Source organism: Triplophysa dalaica, chromosome 14, assembly GCF_015846415.1.
Source record: "Triplophysa dalaica isolate WHDGS20190420 chromosome 14, ASM1584641v1, whole genome shotgun sequence".
Taxonomy (NCBI): domain Eukaryota; kingdom Metazoa; phylum Chordata; class Actinopteri; order Cypriniformes; family Nemacheilidae; genus Triplophysa; species Triplophysa dalaica.
This window is the reverse complement of record NC_079555.1, coordinates 7837637-7853568: the sequence shown is the minus strand read 5'-3', so window position 1 is coordinate 7853568 and position 15932 is coordinate 7837637. Positions and strand designations below refer to the sequence as shown.

The window sequence follows — 15932 nt, the reverse complement described above, 5'->3', positions numbered from 1 at the left end:
ATAGAGGAGGTGTCAGCATAAGATATACAGCAACATAAGGTCAGCCAGTGGGGATAAAACATTAAAGAATTGTTCCATAAAATATGCATTTGATCAGGTTCCAGACAATACAACCGATTTTTAAAAGCAAGCAGAGAGCTCTGATATTTCCATGAGCAATGTACTCATTCCAGAGTCCAGCAAGTGTTTATCTGCTAAGAATTCATCTTCAATCCATGCAATGAATCAATATTTAAAATCTGAAATCCAGCCATGGAAAACAATGTTCATGGCCAATACAAAAATAAGCCATTTGCCTCGAAACAAGAAAATCCAGCTATTACATATCAAGTATCCTTTGTATAACAGCACAAGCATTCCAAGAGCTGCCAGCAGTACTTGCCCCCCGCTTTTCCACAAAAGAAGATGTTTTAAAATACAATAGTGTCAATTTTGTGTTAACCGTGCTCAAAGTACTGATATTAAAATATTGTAGTACATAGAAATATGAAATGTTTTTTATTGCGTGAGCTCTGTGGACTGGTGGTCCTGAGTTTAAAAGATCCCTTTAATGTGCCAAGCATCAACTTTAAGACAAAAATGGATAGATTTCTAGTAAACATTGTGAGGAGTATGGCTGAGCAATCCTGAAGAGAACAAAAATATAGTTTACTCTGATTTACCGGTATTCGTTATTGTTCTACGTGTGTCCATTGTGGATTTTTACATTATATACCTGGTGTTGTGTCTCCTATGACAGTGATGGACACCTGCTGATGCAACCACACAATCTTATGTCAATACTCTATTTAGAGCACAGTAAAAATAAACTTCACAATTTCCATTCAGTTTATGCAAAAATACTCAATACATAATTGTCTGATTTGCCTTACCGAGCAAAATTCAAACAGCAACCATCTTTGAATTAAGAAATACAATGGCACTATCGACTATTACGTTTGTCACTGACAAAATTCCAATGCTAATGTCTTGTTCAGTTCTTCGTCAAGTGCTTTTTATCATCATGCCTGTGCTACCCTAAACTAGGTACCTGTTTTAAAAATACACCTTAGTCCCCGCTAGACGTTTACAAACCTGGTCGAATGTGTAAGCGAGACCGACACGGGTCGCAGACACAGTGCACTGACCAATTCGGTGCTGTGCAACAGGAAGCACAACACACAAACAGCTAGACAAGGCAGCTTAAAGAAGCTAGCTTACAGCTAGCCACCAGGCTAACGTGAGATCAAACAAGGGCCCTTCACTGAAGGTCATGGAAACAGAGCACTCTTTAAAAGGCTTATCTGGTCGTACGTCACGAAATGTGTACTAGGCCCCCATGAGGATGACTATGATTATTAGCAATCATATACGAGCCTTACAACTTCAGATCAAGCCGGATATTTCACTGAATGCGTGATAATTTGTTGATCAAAACAAAAAACGACATAGCAGTTTCTTAAACACACGTAATATTTAAATTCACAATGAAGCGAGTGCCTCATCACTGTTCATACTGTGGAAATATCATTCATGATCCATGAGTGTCATTAAAAGTGCATAAACTAAGATCTGTCTGATACGAGCGACAATCTAGAAAATCCTGCAGGTGTTCATCATCCTGTCCTTGGTTTTGCTCAGTTTGTTTACTGTGCTGCTTTTGGTGTACAGCAGCACAGAGGTTGAGTCCGGGTGTCATTTGTGGAGTATTGGATACTTGAGGGTTCGTCCTATGACACGCTGGAGCACCGGAGGTTTGGAGAGCCCATCTGAGTGAGCACCCTGTCCAGCCACTGCAGGGGGCCGTTGAGATGCAGCTCTATCCAGCAGGGGGTGCTGGTCACTGTTTGCCGCCTGCAGGAAGGAGAATCTGGGTCAGTAATGCGCTTGCCTGCGCATTTTCAGCATATTGTAGGCGGGCCAGGAATAGCTCTTTTATATAATCAAGAGTATGCAATTGATTTTTGTTTGGGGCTGTCACAGAAAAGTGATTAAATACAGTTTTTTGCCTGATTATTTTGTTCCTGAGCTGTACATAGAACCTCTTTTTTTTTAAGTGATTCAGATATGAAGACATCCGAGGGGCATTAAAACAGAATCTCTATGCGGTGATAGAGTCCTGTAGGAGCAACAAATCTTATCTTATAAATAAATTGTTTTAAAGGGTTTTTCACACTTTTATGCAAACCGGTATGCCTGTACTGCAACAGTCTCTTTCTTCAAATATCTGTACACCTACTTATTTTGGCACATTTCCTGGCCAAGAATTCCCACCTATCTACCACATTCCTCCTGCTATGTTTCGAGCAGACTCAAAATAAGATCTTAATATTTTTAATTGTTTGTTGTAAACCTTAGCTCTTTTAAACTAAAGTACCATTAACAGTACCCGGTGCCACGCACGGAACTGCTTAGGCACAGTGCGTTTTATCCTCTTATCTACCACCAGAATGTACTAAATTCATAACCCTCTCCTGTTTAAACTGTGAGAAGGCCTGACATTTACAGCACTATGTGAGATATGCTTTTGTCTGACTCAGGGAAAATAAAGAGAAACTGCAGACAGGAATTTATAAACATATAATTTCAGGTTAAAATCACAACTTGATAACAGGACAAAGCAAACTAAGTATACAGCACTTAAGTAATTTAGTGCATTGAATCCCATGTAGCTCATATGATGAGATCCCTTATGATACAAACAAAGTATATATAGAAATTCTAAGGGGAGGGGACATATTAGCGTTCAATACTGTTTGTATGGATAAGTACAAATATAATTTTGAATACAGAGTGGAAAAGGAGAGTCTGGCCGTCTTTATATGTACAGTATATATGCTTCAAGACGTGTCTTGGCTCACCTGTACTCCGCCCCCCAACCTTTGACGAAACTCATGCGGATGGTGCACATGCGGGTGAGCTGGTACACCGCTTCAAACCCCTGATTCACTGATTGAGCCAACAGAGCGGCAAACTCCTGATTATTGAAAATCTTCAGATTACAGCCTGAGAGAAAATGAGAGGCCCACACATATATGCATGAGTGGTTCTATAGAACATAATAAGGAAGTCTAGAACATGCATGAGTGACTCACAGGACGTATATACACATGCAGCCAATCAAAACTTGATGAACTGACTCACCGGGAGGAATCTTACACACTGTGGCGGGGTGCCAGCCGTAACGCTGGTTACAGTTTGGACTCTGGACGAAAATAGCGCTGTCGCTCAGACACTCTGCAAACACTTCGCCTCCGATGTAATACAAGCGCACGCCTCGGCCTGGGGAATGTGGGGGTCGAGGTTTAGGAACACAGAACATGTTTTATTTCTACAGTCAGTAGTTTTCTATAAATGTACCGATGTGTCTGCGCGTGAGCTCCACAGCTGCGTTGCGGTTCACGTTGGACAACAGGCCCAGGCAGAATCGCTCAGCGTTAGAGGGGTCCGTAAAGCCGTCTACTGTCAGAGACGGTTGAGAGGCGTGAAAGGTCTCACCCACACGCTGGTTCAGCTCGTAGTAGGAGATGGAACACCAGAACGCAGATTCACAGTATGTTACTGGTTCCAGGTCTGACACATATGCACAAGAGCACAGAGAGAGGAAGCAAAGAGACAAGAAAAACAAGTACAGAACAAAGATAAAGGGACAAGTAAATAAACACTAATGAATGCAGAACAGGAAAAGCAGATTGGACTTCAGACTTTGGTGTAAAGTCTGTGAGTAGTGATCACATTCTGACAGAATGTAGCCCTCTCTTGCCCTTTGAAATCAGCAGGCTGTCTGTGTTATTTGTTATTTCTTCTGCATGCTCCCTGGAGTCTCTCTGCAGAGTTAGAAAAACCCAGCGACAGGATATTATTATTATTACATTAGCCTGAGCTGGCTGGGAACACAGAGAGGACAAAAAACAAAGGCTCTTTTATATGAGGTTTCCCCTGACACACTCACAAAGACTAACTATTATAAACACACCAAGTTTCACATCTTAAAGTGATAGTTCACCCCAAATTACAAATTCTTGCATTATTTATTCATCCTCGGGTCATTCAAAACCTGTAGGACTTACTTTTTTCCACAAAAAGGAGGACATTTTGAAAAAAATCTCAGCGGTCTTATGCCCATTCAAAGGAAGTCATTGAGGCACAAATTTGTAGCATGTACATAAATCCAATAGTTGTATGGTTATACATCCAAACTAAAAATTGTATTAATTGTTAAAAATTGAACTGTCTACAATTACGCAACTATGCATTCCCATCCGATGCCCTGAGTAACTGCAATAAGGATACTGGTGGCATTACACATCTGCTTTACTGGCAGCGACTCGCACTAGTGTTTTATCATTAGTTCAGTGAGGCTGACTTTAACTCACACTAATCACAAAAAACAGGGTCAGACAGGCAAGTCCGTGTTATGGAGATAAAATGCCAGAGATAATCCAGCCAGGCCTCACAGCAGGGTGGAGAGCCCCCATTGTGATGTACTTAAAGTAATCACACAGAGTCTTATAGGTTCATTTAAAAAACCATCTGATGGAGATGATGCATGTGTGATCTTACCTAAGTTGTTGTTTGTGGGTGAGACTGGATTGGGTGAAAGGCTCGGGGAACCTGAGAAATAAAAATATGAACATGTGATATGTCTGACATCAGTTTTGATGTCTGACATCAGTCTTTTAAATAAGAGGAAAGTTCAGCTGTCACCTGTGTCCATACTGTGGTTCATTTGATGGTCACTGGTTTCCCCATCCTCGCTCAGATACCCTGGTGGAGGTGTCTCTGAAACACAAATCAGAAATTTACTAGCAAGAAAAGGCTTGAAACGTAAATACAAGGTTTTTATGAGGCAAATAGAAGAGGGCATCCCATTACAAAAGTCGATTGACATTTTCACAGCAAAAAAACTGCTAGTAAGTGGCACTTAGTTTTAGGCTGAAGGACATTTTTATTCTGTGATCGTTAGACAAAAATCAACATTAGTCATCAATACTTCAATATTTTTTATAGTTAATTGTACATTTACTAAAAATATTAAAAATTTTACACCAACACAGACTCTCGAAGGAAGCACGCATAACTTTCTAACTTTTTAAATGTTTCCGTTGATGAGCAAGTCTACCCAGAAAAGCAATTTGTATTTTTTGCATAAATCATGTTAAACCGCTCTGATGTTACCAGTGAAGAATTGAATCTGTCCTCGTCTTAGTCTAATGTTTTTTGCCAACTTTATTGAAAGGCCAGACTGAACATTCTTGACAAAACAGCTTATACAAACTGAGACACCACTAAGCCCAGCAGCTGTGTGCCTGTGATCCAGCATGTGTGTGTTAGAGTGAGTAATGTCTACACTATTGTGTAGTCCTGAGGGCATGTCTGGGTGAAAGTTAATGTGTGATTTTCAGAGAGAAAACAGAAAACATGTTTGTACCCGGTATATAGTTGCTCGGAGGCTCAATGTCAGCAGGGAATATGGTGTTCTCAGGAATGGAGTAATCATCCAGCGGAGGGAATTCTGTGGGGATGTCAGTGTGTCGAGGAACCAGGACTGGAGGCAGAACTAAACACAATTCCCTATTAAATCACTTGTATCCGTACTCAAATTTGGTTGTGAAAGTACTTCAGATTAGTCCTGCTGGTCTCACCTGGTGTCTCCACACGCTGGTAGTGGTAAGGGTTTACACACACTTCGTCCTTCTTCATGTGGAAGGCAAACTCACACAGGTCTATGGCACGCAGCTCATGATGGGACTGCAAGTCAGGCCAGCGCCACAGTCGGCAGTAGATCACATGAGGGAGGCCTTTTCTATGAGATACCTGCAGACGGCCATCCAGAGACCTGCACAATAATAGAGTTCAGGAGGAGATAAAACAACTGACCCCATACTAGTTGTTTCTAATACTTGGAATTGGAAAGCATAATAAATCTCGCCCTGATAAGATCTATAAAAGGCCTGTGCTGGGTCAATCCCAATGGTAAACGTTTGGCAAGTTTGCTTGGCCAAGTCAGCCCCTATTAGATGTCGTAACTAATCTTTTTTTCCACTGACAGCCATTCAGACAAGCTGAGATAAATGTAAATGCTAACAAAAAGGCTTCTTCAGATTTAATAAGAATTGCTCAATTCTTTGTTTTATACAGAACCCAGGAAATTCAAAAAGTCCAAGAACCTAATTTAGTAGAAAATGAATCTGGTCTTATTCTCACATACTGGGAGTAGAAGAGCCTGCGGTTGGCTGAGGTCAGAGAAACCAGCGGTGAAAGCATGAATCATTCTCATCCTATTGTGGCGTGGATACAATGAATTGCATTGCTAATGCATTTTATCGCATTAATGCATTTTCACCCCAGATCATGGTTATCTTAATTCTTTAAAAAGCTCAGGCACAAAGGACTGACAAAAAAAAGGAGAGAGAGCATGTGAGTTTAGAATAGATGAAGTATCTGGCAGGAGTGGAGGAAAGACAGCGTAGCACAGCAGACTGAGACCAGAATATGAACTTTTCCATGTTTACCTATTCATTCAGCTATGCACCAATTGTGTGAATGCCAGGTCTGCACCCTAAACTATATCTGATTTATTCACCAGACAGACGAAATATAAGGGGAGAAATGATAATATGTTCGTAAATGTAACTTTAACCCAATCCAGTACATCAGAGATGACATATTTTTGTAGGCTAACCCAGAGGTAAGCGTTGCGCTGGTTCCCTCGCCCGAAAGCCTTTGCATTTTTCCCATAGGGAAGACCGCAAAAATTCATTACTACGTAAATCGGCATATATATTTTTAAGAGATTTGTGCCCATGTTGCATTATTTGTAGTGGTGGGCCGTTAACGGCAGTGAGACTCTTATCGCGCGATAAAAAAAATGTCGCCGTTAATCTATTCTCAAAGTTGGGTTGGGAGCTGGGTCTATACTACGCAAGCTATGATGACTTCCACCTTGATATTTTAGCGCGGATGTATACCAGTCTAACTGCACTGTACGGGGCGAGAACGAGATTTTTCAACTCGCGTGATTCGCGTCATTCGCGGAAGCAGAAGCCGCCTCATCATCTCATAACCAGGGCTTCATTCGCGCGATTCGCGCAGCAAGTAGGTCTATTGGCTCTTTGCATTAACATATAAATCACTCGCGCTTGACACGCCATTCGCGTTTGGTCTGAACACAACATAACGTTACTGTGAAATTACCGCATCAAACGTGACGTGCTAACATGGATGCAGCTATGAAGCCGCCGGGTTTGCTTCAGGGAATATTAATTTTTAAGAAGCTTCCCAATAGAAACATCGACAAGACTAAGGTTGTTTGCACCTTGTGCAATGCGGAATTGGTTTAAAAAAAACACTTTCTCTCAACAGGTAGTGGTCTAGCTTTAGTTGAAACCAGTAACTTTGTATTGAGATCTAATGTATTATGGCTCCTGTATGACATATCGCTTGTTGCTCCCTCACTCTTTGTAAGTCGCTTTGGATAAAAGCGTCTGCTAAATGACTAAATGTAAATGTACTGTAGGAGCTCTTCCAGTCTCAAGTACCACCTAAACGCAAATCATCCCTTAGCTAATGCGGAAGTAAACACAAGTTCATCTTATTGAACATAATTTAATTTTCATCACCAATTATCATAGTAGAACAGCTTTCTCAAGCAGTTTGTGATGCATTTTGGAAACAGGAGATGAGCCCCTGGTCTAATGCGCCACCTGGCTTGAGGAACCCGTTCTCAAAGACTTACTTTTAGTCATTATTTGGGTAGCACACATATTCTGAATGCCTTCGGCAGAATTCAAATGAGCCATTTTAATCTAGATTAATCTTGGAATTAATCTAGATTAAAAAAAATTATCTATGCCCACCACTAATTATTTGTGAGATTTATATGTGAGATATATGAAATGAATTATTATTTAATTATCTCATTTATTGTATATATACCAAAGGAATAAGTCAGCATTAGGCATACGCACTGACAACACACAAAGAGCTACTGACCAGCCCCTCTGCGAGTTTGCAACCTGACAAAGAAAACCAGTGCGATCTATTGTCTGAGTCAGTCCAAACAGACAAAGCAAAGTCCTGAATCTCCCACAGCCGCTGCCACAGCTCAGCTCAAGACAGACATATGACTACTTTCCCTTCTGTTCGAGTCAAACCGACCTCAGACTGACCTGACGGTCACACACAGCAGAACCCGTTCACCCTTCAGTGACAGTCAATGCCAATAGCATCTGTCTATCCTCCACTGCCACACACACAGGCTGTCATTTAAATTGAATAACGGAGTAAAAAAACTACTGAGAAATTAAAACCAGAGGTCAACGTGTTCAGTAAAATTGGTATTTCAAAAGGAACTATAGAGAGTTGAAACAGTGTGCAGCCCGCGTGCCAGTAACCTCATAACTTCCTGTATAAGCAATGTTGCCACATATCTTGTACAATTCAATTTCAACAAACTGAAAAAATAACGGAAAAATTGTCATTGATCCTAGTAATTTTAGCCTCCACTTATTAAATATTTACTTGTTGCTTATATATTCTGGGGTACCGTCCATTATTCTCATATCATTTGTAATATCATATTCATTTTACACCTGACACACTCAATGAGGCAACTTGAGACAACAAATATTAAAACACATGTTCAGTTCTCAGCAGGGGTGTGGTCTCATTTACATTGGACCCTTTCACAATACATTTACATTTACCATTAGACATTTAGCAGACGCTTTTATCCAAAGCGACTTACAAAGAGTTTAGGAGCAATAAGCGATATGTCAAACAACAATAAGTATGCTGTATGTTTAAAAAGGCAAGTGAGAGCGGAGCAGGAAGTTGCATGACCTCAAAAACCCAGAGCAGCTTGTGAGCAGGTGACGGTTTCCTGCTCTTGTTTGGTTGCATACATGAGTCTTCCTCTAAACCCTTTAACCCCTGCTGGCCAGTAATGCACAGAGCATTTCATCCAGAAGGCCAAAGAGCAAACCGGGACATCACTGACTGTATGCCAAGCCAATGCGTGTGTCTCACACCTGAACTCTTAACGCCAACCTCTTACAATTAACCACAACCCAAACAACAACCCACACCTTCCTCAATCTTAAATTCTGAATATCACATACTCGGATGAATACATGCACTATAAGCGGTGTTTAAAGTCTGTCTTGCCCAAGTAAGATCCACACCCATTTCAATTTACACATCAAGTTGTCTGACTTGAATAGCTTTTGCTTGTTTGCTACAGACATGTGATGTTTTAAGAACACGTGACGTGACAGACAGAGTTGACACAGTCGTTGAGGTTTACTTGTTAGGGTGGTAAAGCGATAGATGCAGCAGAGAAGCAAGCACATATCTACTTCCTGTTAAAAGGGAGCAGGTTGGACGTGTTTAAAGAAAGAATTTAACGTCAATATGGGTGATCAGATTCAGCAGCACAGCACACTATCACATATACAAGATCATAGAGACTAAAGACAGAAGATACTAAAGATCAAGGCTGTAATATTAGAATATGGTGTAATATTAGAATATGATGTAAATGCAGGTTGGCAAGAGAACAGGTTTTTAGTTATGTAAATCTCAAGGGCGAATGTATTAGGCTTGTGAGATCAGTAGAGTCCTTGACCATTTGAGGGGCAGGAGCAAGCTGAGCGATGTTGTCCAAAACTGCTGTATTTCTTAGAAAACATAACAATTTTGTGACGACAATGGAGAGGTGAAATGTGTGGTGAAGTTTAGTCTCGCAAAAACTGAGCTTGATGTCTGAGAAGATAATCCACACGTCGGATTTCAGAGGTAGAAATTGGCATGGAACATACCAGTGATGTGAGATGCCATGAAACTGTATACCAGTACTGAGTGATCTACTGTAAATGTAGATGCATTGGAGATCAAGAACACGGGCTTTCGTGACACCAGCAGTTACCATGCAGTAATAAACATGGAGTGAAATGATTTAACTATTCCATCTGATTTGCCATAATATGTGATCTATATATACTGTATAGGAAAAAAATCTGATTTACCAGCCAAAATCTAAACTTTTCATAAAGTTCTCCCCTAGCAGTTACACAGGTGGAGAGGTTTGCACTTACATGCTCAAGTATGTAACCCCAGCCTCAAATACCACTTGATGATTTCACCTCTATTCATTAACACTATGTGAGTCACCAGGGGATTCCGACTGAGATTTCTCCGTGTGATTTGCTCCCAGTTTTTAGTCTAAACAGTCTCCTCTGCCTCTGAGTAATCGCACACTCAAACAAACAAACCTGTACAGAAATTCAAGAGGGCCTATTCTTTGTGGAAATACTTTTGACATTACTAGTCATGTTAATTAAATTCCGTAGCCGGCGGAACTGCAACATCAAACGCAGGGCATGACGTCAGCTTCAAATTCTCTATAGAGTAGTATTGCATACATCGTATCTTCGAAGAGTATTTAGTTTGATCACATTTATAAAAGATAGATACAGCTGTATGATTATTTCCGAAATCAAATGGCGCGTGTGGGGGGGAGGGGTAGGCTGAACTAAAGCACATTGTCGACAAAACACAGACATCAGTTTCACTAACCGCATGCGGTTCATGTCTGGCATCTTTAAGCGCTGGGACGGCTCCATATATCAGTTTCAAACGATCTCCAAATCCAGCGTTATATCCACTGTTTATATAACATTCATTTCCCAAATGCAGTGAACAAACAAACACCTGAACTTCACGAACATATGCTCTCTCTCTCCTGCAAAAGTGACGTCTACGCATGCTCCTTCTCTTGCTCTCACGCTGCCGTGTCGCGTTTTTTCCCCGGGAGAACTGTCCAATAAGGGACTAAGAAAAATTGTTACAAAACAGTTTTATATGCTCAAAAAAAACTTTCCGAAACCTGTACGATCGCTGGGGGAGTGTGTTGAGCACAGAAATACTTCGTAATACATCCAACTCGTTTTTTGACAAGTTGACCATGTTAAGCATGAGAAGACAGCAGGTTTAACATTGTAAAGAGGTCAGAATGCATGACACATCGTTGCAGCACCCCTTTAAGTGAGAATCTGATTTTACAACTTTTACTTGTGTGGAATAATATTTGACCATTAGGATCAATACTTTCACTCAAGTCAGGAAGTTGTGTATATTAGTGTTCACAGTCAGTAACATTGTTTATCCCAAACTTGTACTTGACAGAGTCCTGTAAATGTAAATGGACTCTGAAAGTAATATCAAAGACAATTTCCCTCTGTCTCACTGCTGCTATTGTTATGGTTCTGCCAGGACCTGCACGTCCCTAAAATTTAAAATGATTTCTAAAGTTTATTCTACGAGTTTTCGTTCTTGGTGTGAACAGGCCTTTAAAGGTGAAGTGTATAAATGTCGATGTTAATTGCTCCCACCATGACAGATTTTAGAAAAAGCAAATCTATAAACCGACAAAAGAAAAAACTACAAAACAAAACTACATAAAATCATATTCCGAGTCACCAGGATGATAATGAGATGATGAACATATTTTTATTTTGCAGTCTCAATACAATCTTTGGATCTAAATTATTAATCTGCTATCCACAAGAAGTATGTGGTATCTGATATTCCATTTAAAAGTGTTTGCCCTTATTACTAGCTTTGTGTTTCATTCAGGGTCACTAATCCTCCAAATCCCTAAACCAAATGTCCTGTCCTGGGCAGATCCCAACAACTGGACATGCAACTACTACTGGGGTTATGACATAACAAGCTTTACTCATCATGACCACCAGCTAGGGACCTGAGGCAATGATTTACTGACAATCTTAACACCAGATGATAAAAGATACAAAACTGTCTTAATCAAATCAACAGAACTGACAAGCTTCAAAGCCTTAAAATGAACAGTTTAACATCACTGGCTGATTGACATTATCTATACTAAAAATACAGCTTCCTTTAAAGATGTTAGCATGATGTGAACTGTGATATAACAAGTTGATGGCACATAGTGATATTATTAATTGTACAATCTCAAATATTTAACCGTATGTCAAAATATGCTCTCCTGTAGCTCAGTGGTAAGAGCATTGCGTCAACACGGTGTGGGTTCAATCCCAGGATTGCAAATGCCTATGTAAAATCTATAGGATAAAGCAATGTAAGTCGCTTTGGATAAAAGCGTCTGCCAAATGCCTAAATGTAAATTTCTGTCAAAACTGTCAAATATGTTCAATTATCAACATTTTGAAAACTAGACTAGAAGTTGCGACTATGTATGACTAACTTACAGTCGGCGATATTGGCTGCTGAGCTAATATAAATGCTGAAAATTGTAAAGATTGTGTTTTCTTTTCTATTTAAACTGTTTTAAACACGGCGACCCAGGAAAATAGCAGCTCTTAGTAAAATCTGTAACTTGAGCAAGCTAACGTTGTAACGTTGACTGACATATTCCTCGTTTTATTAATTTAAAATGGCTTACCGAGTGTTAAAACGATATCATTGTCTGACAAAAGAACTACACTGTAATAACAACTTCACCAAATGTGAGAATTGAGTGTTAATTTATAACTATCCGATGTCTTTGCCAGCTAGCAGAGCTAGCCGTCCACTATACGAATACATCAACTAACGTTATCGAGCTAACGTTACCTATCTAGACGTCGTTTTTCGGTAATATAGTTGCATTCATGAAGTTGCAATGCGCCACTGATGCCGAAAATGCTTTCAAGTTAGGAAGCTGTCAATGTTTTGAAGCTCGGCTTGTGTACCTTAGTATAGTGATGCACTTCGTGTTGATACTCTGGGTGGTAATGGCCTTCTCCAGCTCGTCCAGCTGTCCCGTCTTCTTCAACTTCTTCACCAGACTCTTTACTGCCTTCTCACACCATTTCTCCTCCTGTCCGTTCTGCTCGCCCTTCTTCCAACCCAAAAGTCTCTTCACGACAGGAGGCGTGAAAGGTAATATGGACATTTTTAATAATCAACAACACGTCTAAAATATTTCTCCGCTGTTTGTAAAAATCCGATGCTGTTGTGCTACGAGGACCATGTGCTTTCAAAAGGCGTCGAATTATTTTTTAACAAAAAGTTTGTTTTATTCCCATTACAGTCACGTTGGCGGATGATGAGAACGGGTCTCGCAGGTAGCCTGTGTTGAATGAACGGGAGACAGCTGATAGAAACCCGGCGAGACACTGCGCTGTCTGGACCCGCCCCTCTCCTACTCCTTCCCCATTGTTTACACTGGAAATAAAAGTGTTTAAAGTTAAAAATAAGTTTGAATAATGAGTACTTTTTAATATTAAATTATTAAAGTTTTATTATATATTATGTTATATGTAGCTTTATAATTTGTACATAATGCGGTTATCTTTTAGAGAAGAAACTTTTTTACCATGAAATATAACGTGTTCCTCAAAAATTGACTGAAAACAACTTTTCATTTCCATTTAATTTTTATTTGTTTGATTTTTACTTTACTCCATGTGGATATTACAGAGATGTAAACTTAGTGATTTTATTTAGTTTAAAATACTTCTATGAATATCAATGTACACAAAATACTATACAAACATTCGTTTAAACATAAAAATGCTATCTTAACTTCTGTAACACAAATTTTTAGCATTAGTTTTTTGTTAGCATAAAGCATAAGCTAACAATAACAAGGTAAATATTACCATTTTAGTATGCTTTTTTGAAACCAGACATATCTGTTAAAGGAATAGTTCACCTTCAAAATGAAAATTCTGTCATCATCTTTTACTTGATGGGCTACACATCATTGTTTAGATTTGAAGACCTGGTTTAGGTTGTGTACATAGGTTCCAGCCGTGGACGGGAAGGTGCAGGGGCGGAGACAGCATCAGTTCTGTGTGCACTTGCCTACATTTTCAGGCCTGTCCCAGCTTGCCTTCTGCAAGCACATACTGGGAATGTCCCAAATCAGTTAATTCAGTAGATGGCCGGTCAATTCATGCCAGCTGGAAGGAACACAAGGCCTGTAGAAATCAATCTCTATCACAGACTGTCTGCCATGCATATTTCAAGACGTTTTATATATTTTTTCTTATTCAACTGCCCAAAATCGACACAATACAAGAAAAAGATAACTGCACGTAACACGTTACATTTATACAGTATAAACCAAATATTATGCAAGCGTTGCAAACTTCATCACCCAGTCAAGGAAATACGCCTGTGACTAATTTCTAAAGTCATGTCCTCTGAAGGAAACGAACAACCTGACATCGTAAAGAGAGTTGGCTTGTTGGCTGGCTCAGCATGTGAAATGTTGACACATTCCTATTTTACAACCCACAACACAAGGCCCTAAAATAGAGGACCATGAAACCCTTTGATGCCCACCCAATAAAAAGGATTTAATTTCACCTTGAATGCATCCTGTGGAAAGGTGACTGCGGTGTGTGTATTTTGATCTGTTTGTGGGCTGTTATTCATATGTAGCTACTGAATACCACCCCTTCTCCCTCAAATGATATGTGCTTATGATATTGATAGCTCTTCCCAGAGTTTATATTGTTAGTGTTCATTTACAATATCTATTTACATTAGGATCTAATAATTTTACAGCGACCCCAGGCAAAATTTCATATAGTTTCAATAAGAACTAAAGAGGAATTCTGAAGTCAAATGAATGTCGTGCTGTGTGAAAATAAATATTATTCAGTAACGACTGTCATTATAACAGAGGCTGTTTTGTTGTATCTGAAAAGGATATCTCTTGGTATCATTAAGTTATGTGTTATTTTAGGGGAGGATGAGGAGGCAGCACGCGCTGACGTCTACATAGACCCGCACAAGCTTAAGCCCTCCACCTGTTTACACCCTAGGGACTTTACTTGGACAGCTGGTATGGAGCGTGGACGGAGTCTGTGTGTATGTCCATTTGTGGGATGGGGGCAGATGGGCCAAGGAAGTGTAGGATGTAAGAGAGGCAGCACTCAGGTCCATTGCCAGATAGCTGTGGACAAAAGGCAAAGGGCATAACCGAATGAGTAATGAACGCGGACAATCCGATGGATAACAATGGCATTGTGCTAGACACCACGCAGGGTACATGGGAAGCAGCCTGGATTTGAGAGGCAATGAGAGGATCAGCTGGACTTTACACAATGGTGTGAACAGGAGGGGGCAAATGATTATGGGGCTTTTGTGCAAACCACAATAAAACTTCATGTCATTAATGTGTGCTTTACAACGAGCAGTTAAAACAAAGGTTTTGCTTGAATGCGATCCTCACTGTAGTGTAAAAGATCTTATAATAAACCAACCAAGAACATTTTAACCATATTGTGTGTTCTGGGAATTAAATGGTAGGCTATGAAAGATGTAAATCAATTACACAAAAATTTCTCTAAACTGTACCCCACATGTACCCCCTTCTCAATTCGTTTTCCATGACCCCATAAAGAAAAACAATACACTACATTATACACTCCACAGTCTTTATGCTGAAATTCCATGTATTTATTTACAGACTAGGATAAGTGCTGACTTTGCATTTATATTTGCAAAATTAATATTATTTCCACTTTGCTATTGTAAGAAACAACACATAGAGCCAGGATGAAACCTTCATTTAGTTAAGCAAAGTATGGCTATACACGGATATGCAAATAGCCTACTCTTTTTTAACATTTGTAATGTCAAGAGGTGGTAATGTAAGAAACGTTCTCTAAATATTTAAAAGAAGCATTTGCAGCATGAAAAATCTGTCAACATGATACAATGCGATAGGATGTAAGGGACAGTCTATAGCCTTAAGTCGCCATCTAGTGGTAATTTCAAGTGTCGCAAATTTTCATCTTACAGAAATTAAAATATTACGTGACTTAATATTATGAGTTGTTTAAATGCTATTGCATTTGAAATTATGTCTAGTTATTTGGTAAGTAATAATAGCCACAACTGCTTCCAGGTTAAAACATTTTGTGACATTTTGTATACCTGCATCAGCTGCA

At 39.6% G+C, this 15932-nt stretch overlaps 1 protein-coding gene across 1 annotated transcript; it reads right to left on the bottom strand.

Annotated features, from left to right (window-relative positions):
• Positions 1–1434: 1434 nt before the first annotated feature.
• On the bottom strand, positions 1435–13166 carry smad3b (SMAD family member 3b). Its single transcript, XM_056765640.1, has 9 exons — positions 12717–13166; positions 5625–5818; positions 5411–5539; positions 4687–4761; positions 4543–4593; positions 3340–3552; positions 3124–3261; positions 2841–2985; positions 1435–1833 (listed from the first exon to the last, which is right to left on the bottom strand). Exons 1-9 carry the CDS (start codon positions 12917–12919, stop codon positions 1710–1712), a joined length of 1272 nt encoding a protein of 423 aa, XP_056621618.1. The 5' UTR covers positions 12920–13166; the 3' UTR covers positions 1435–1709.
• Between the last annotated feature and the right edge of the window lie 2766 nt (positions 13167–15932).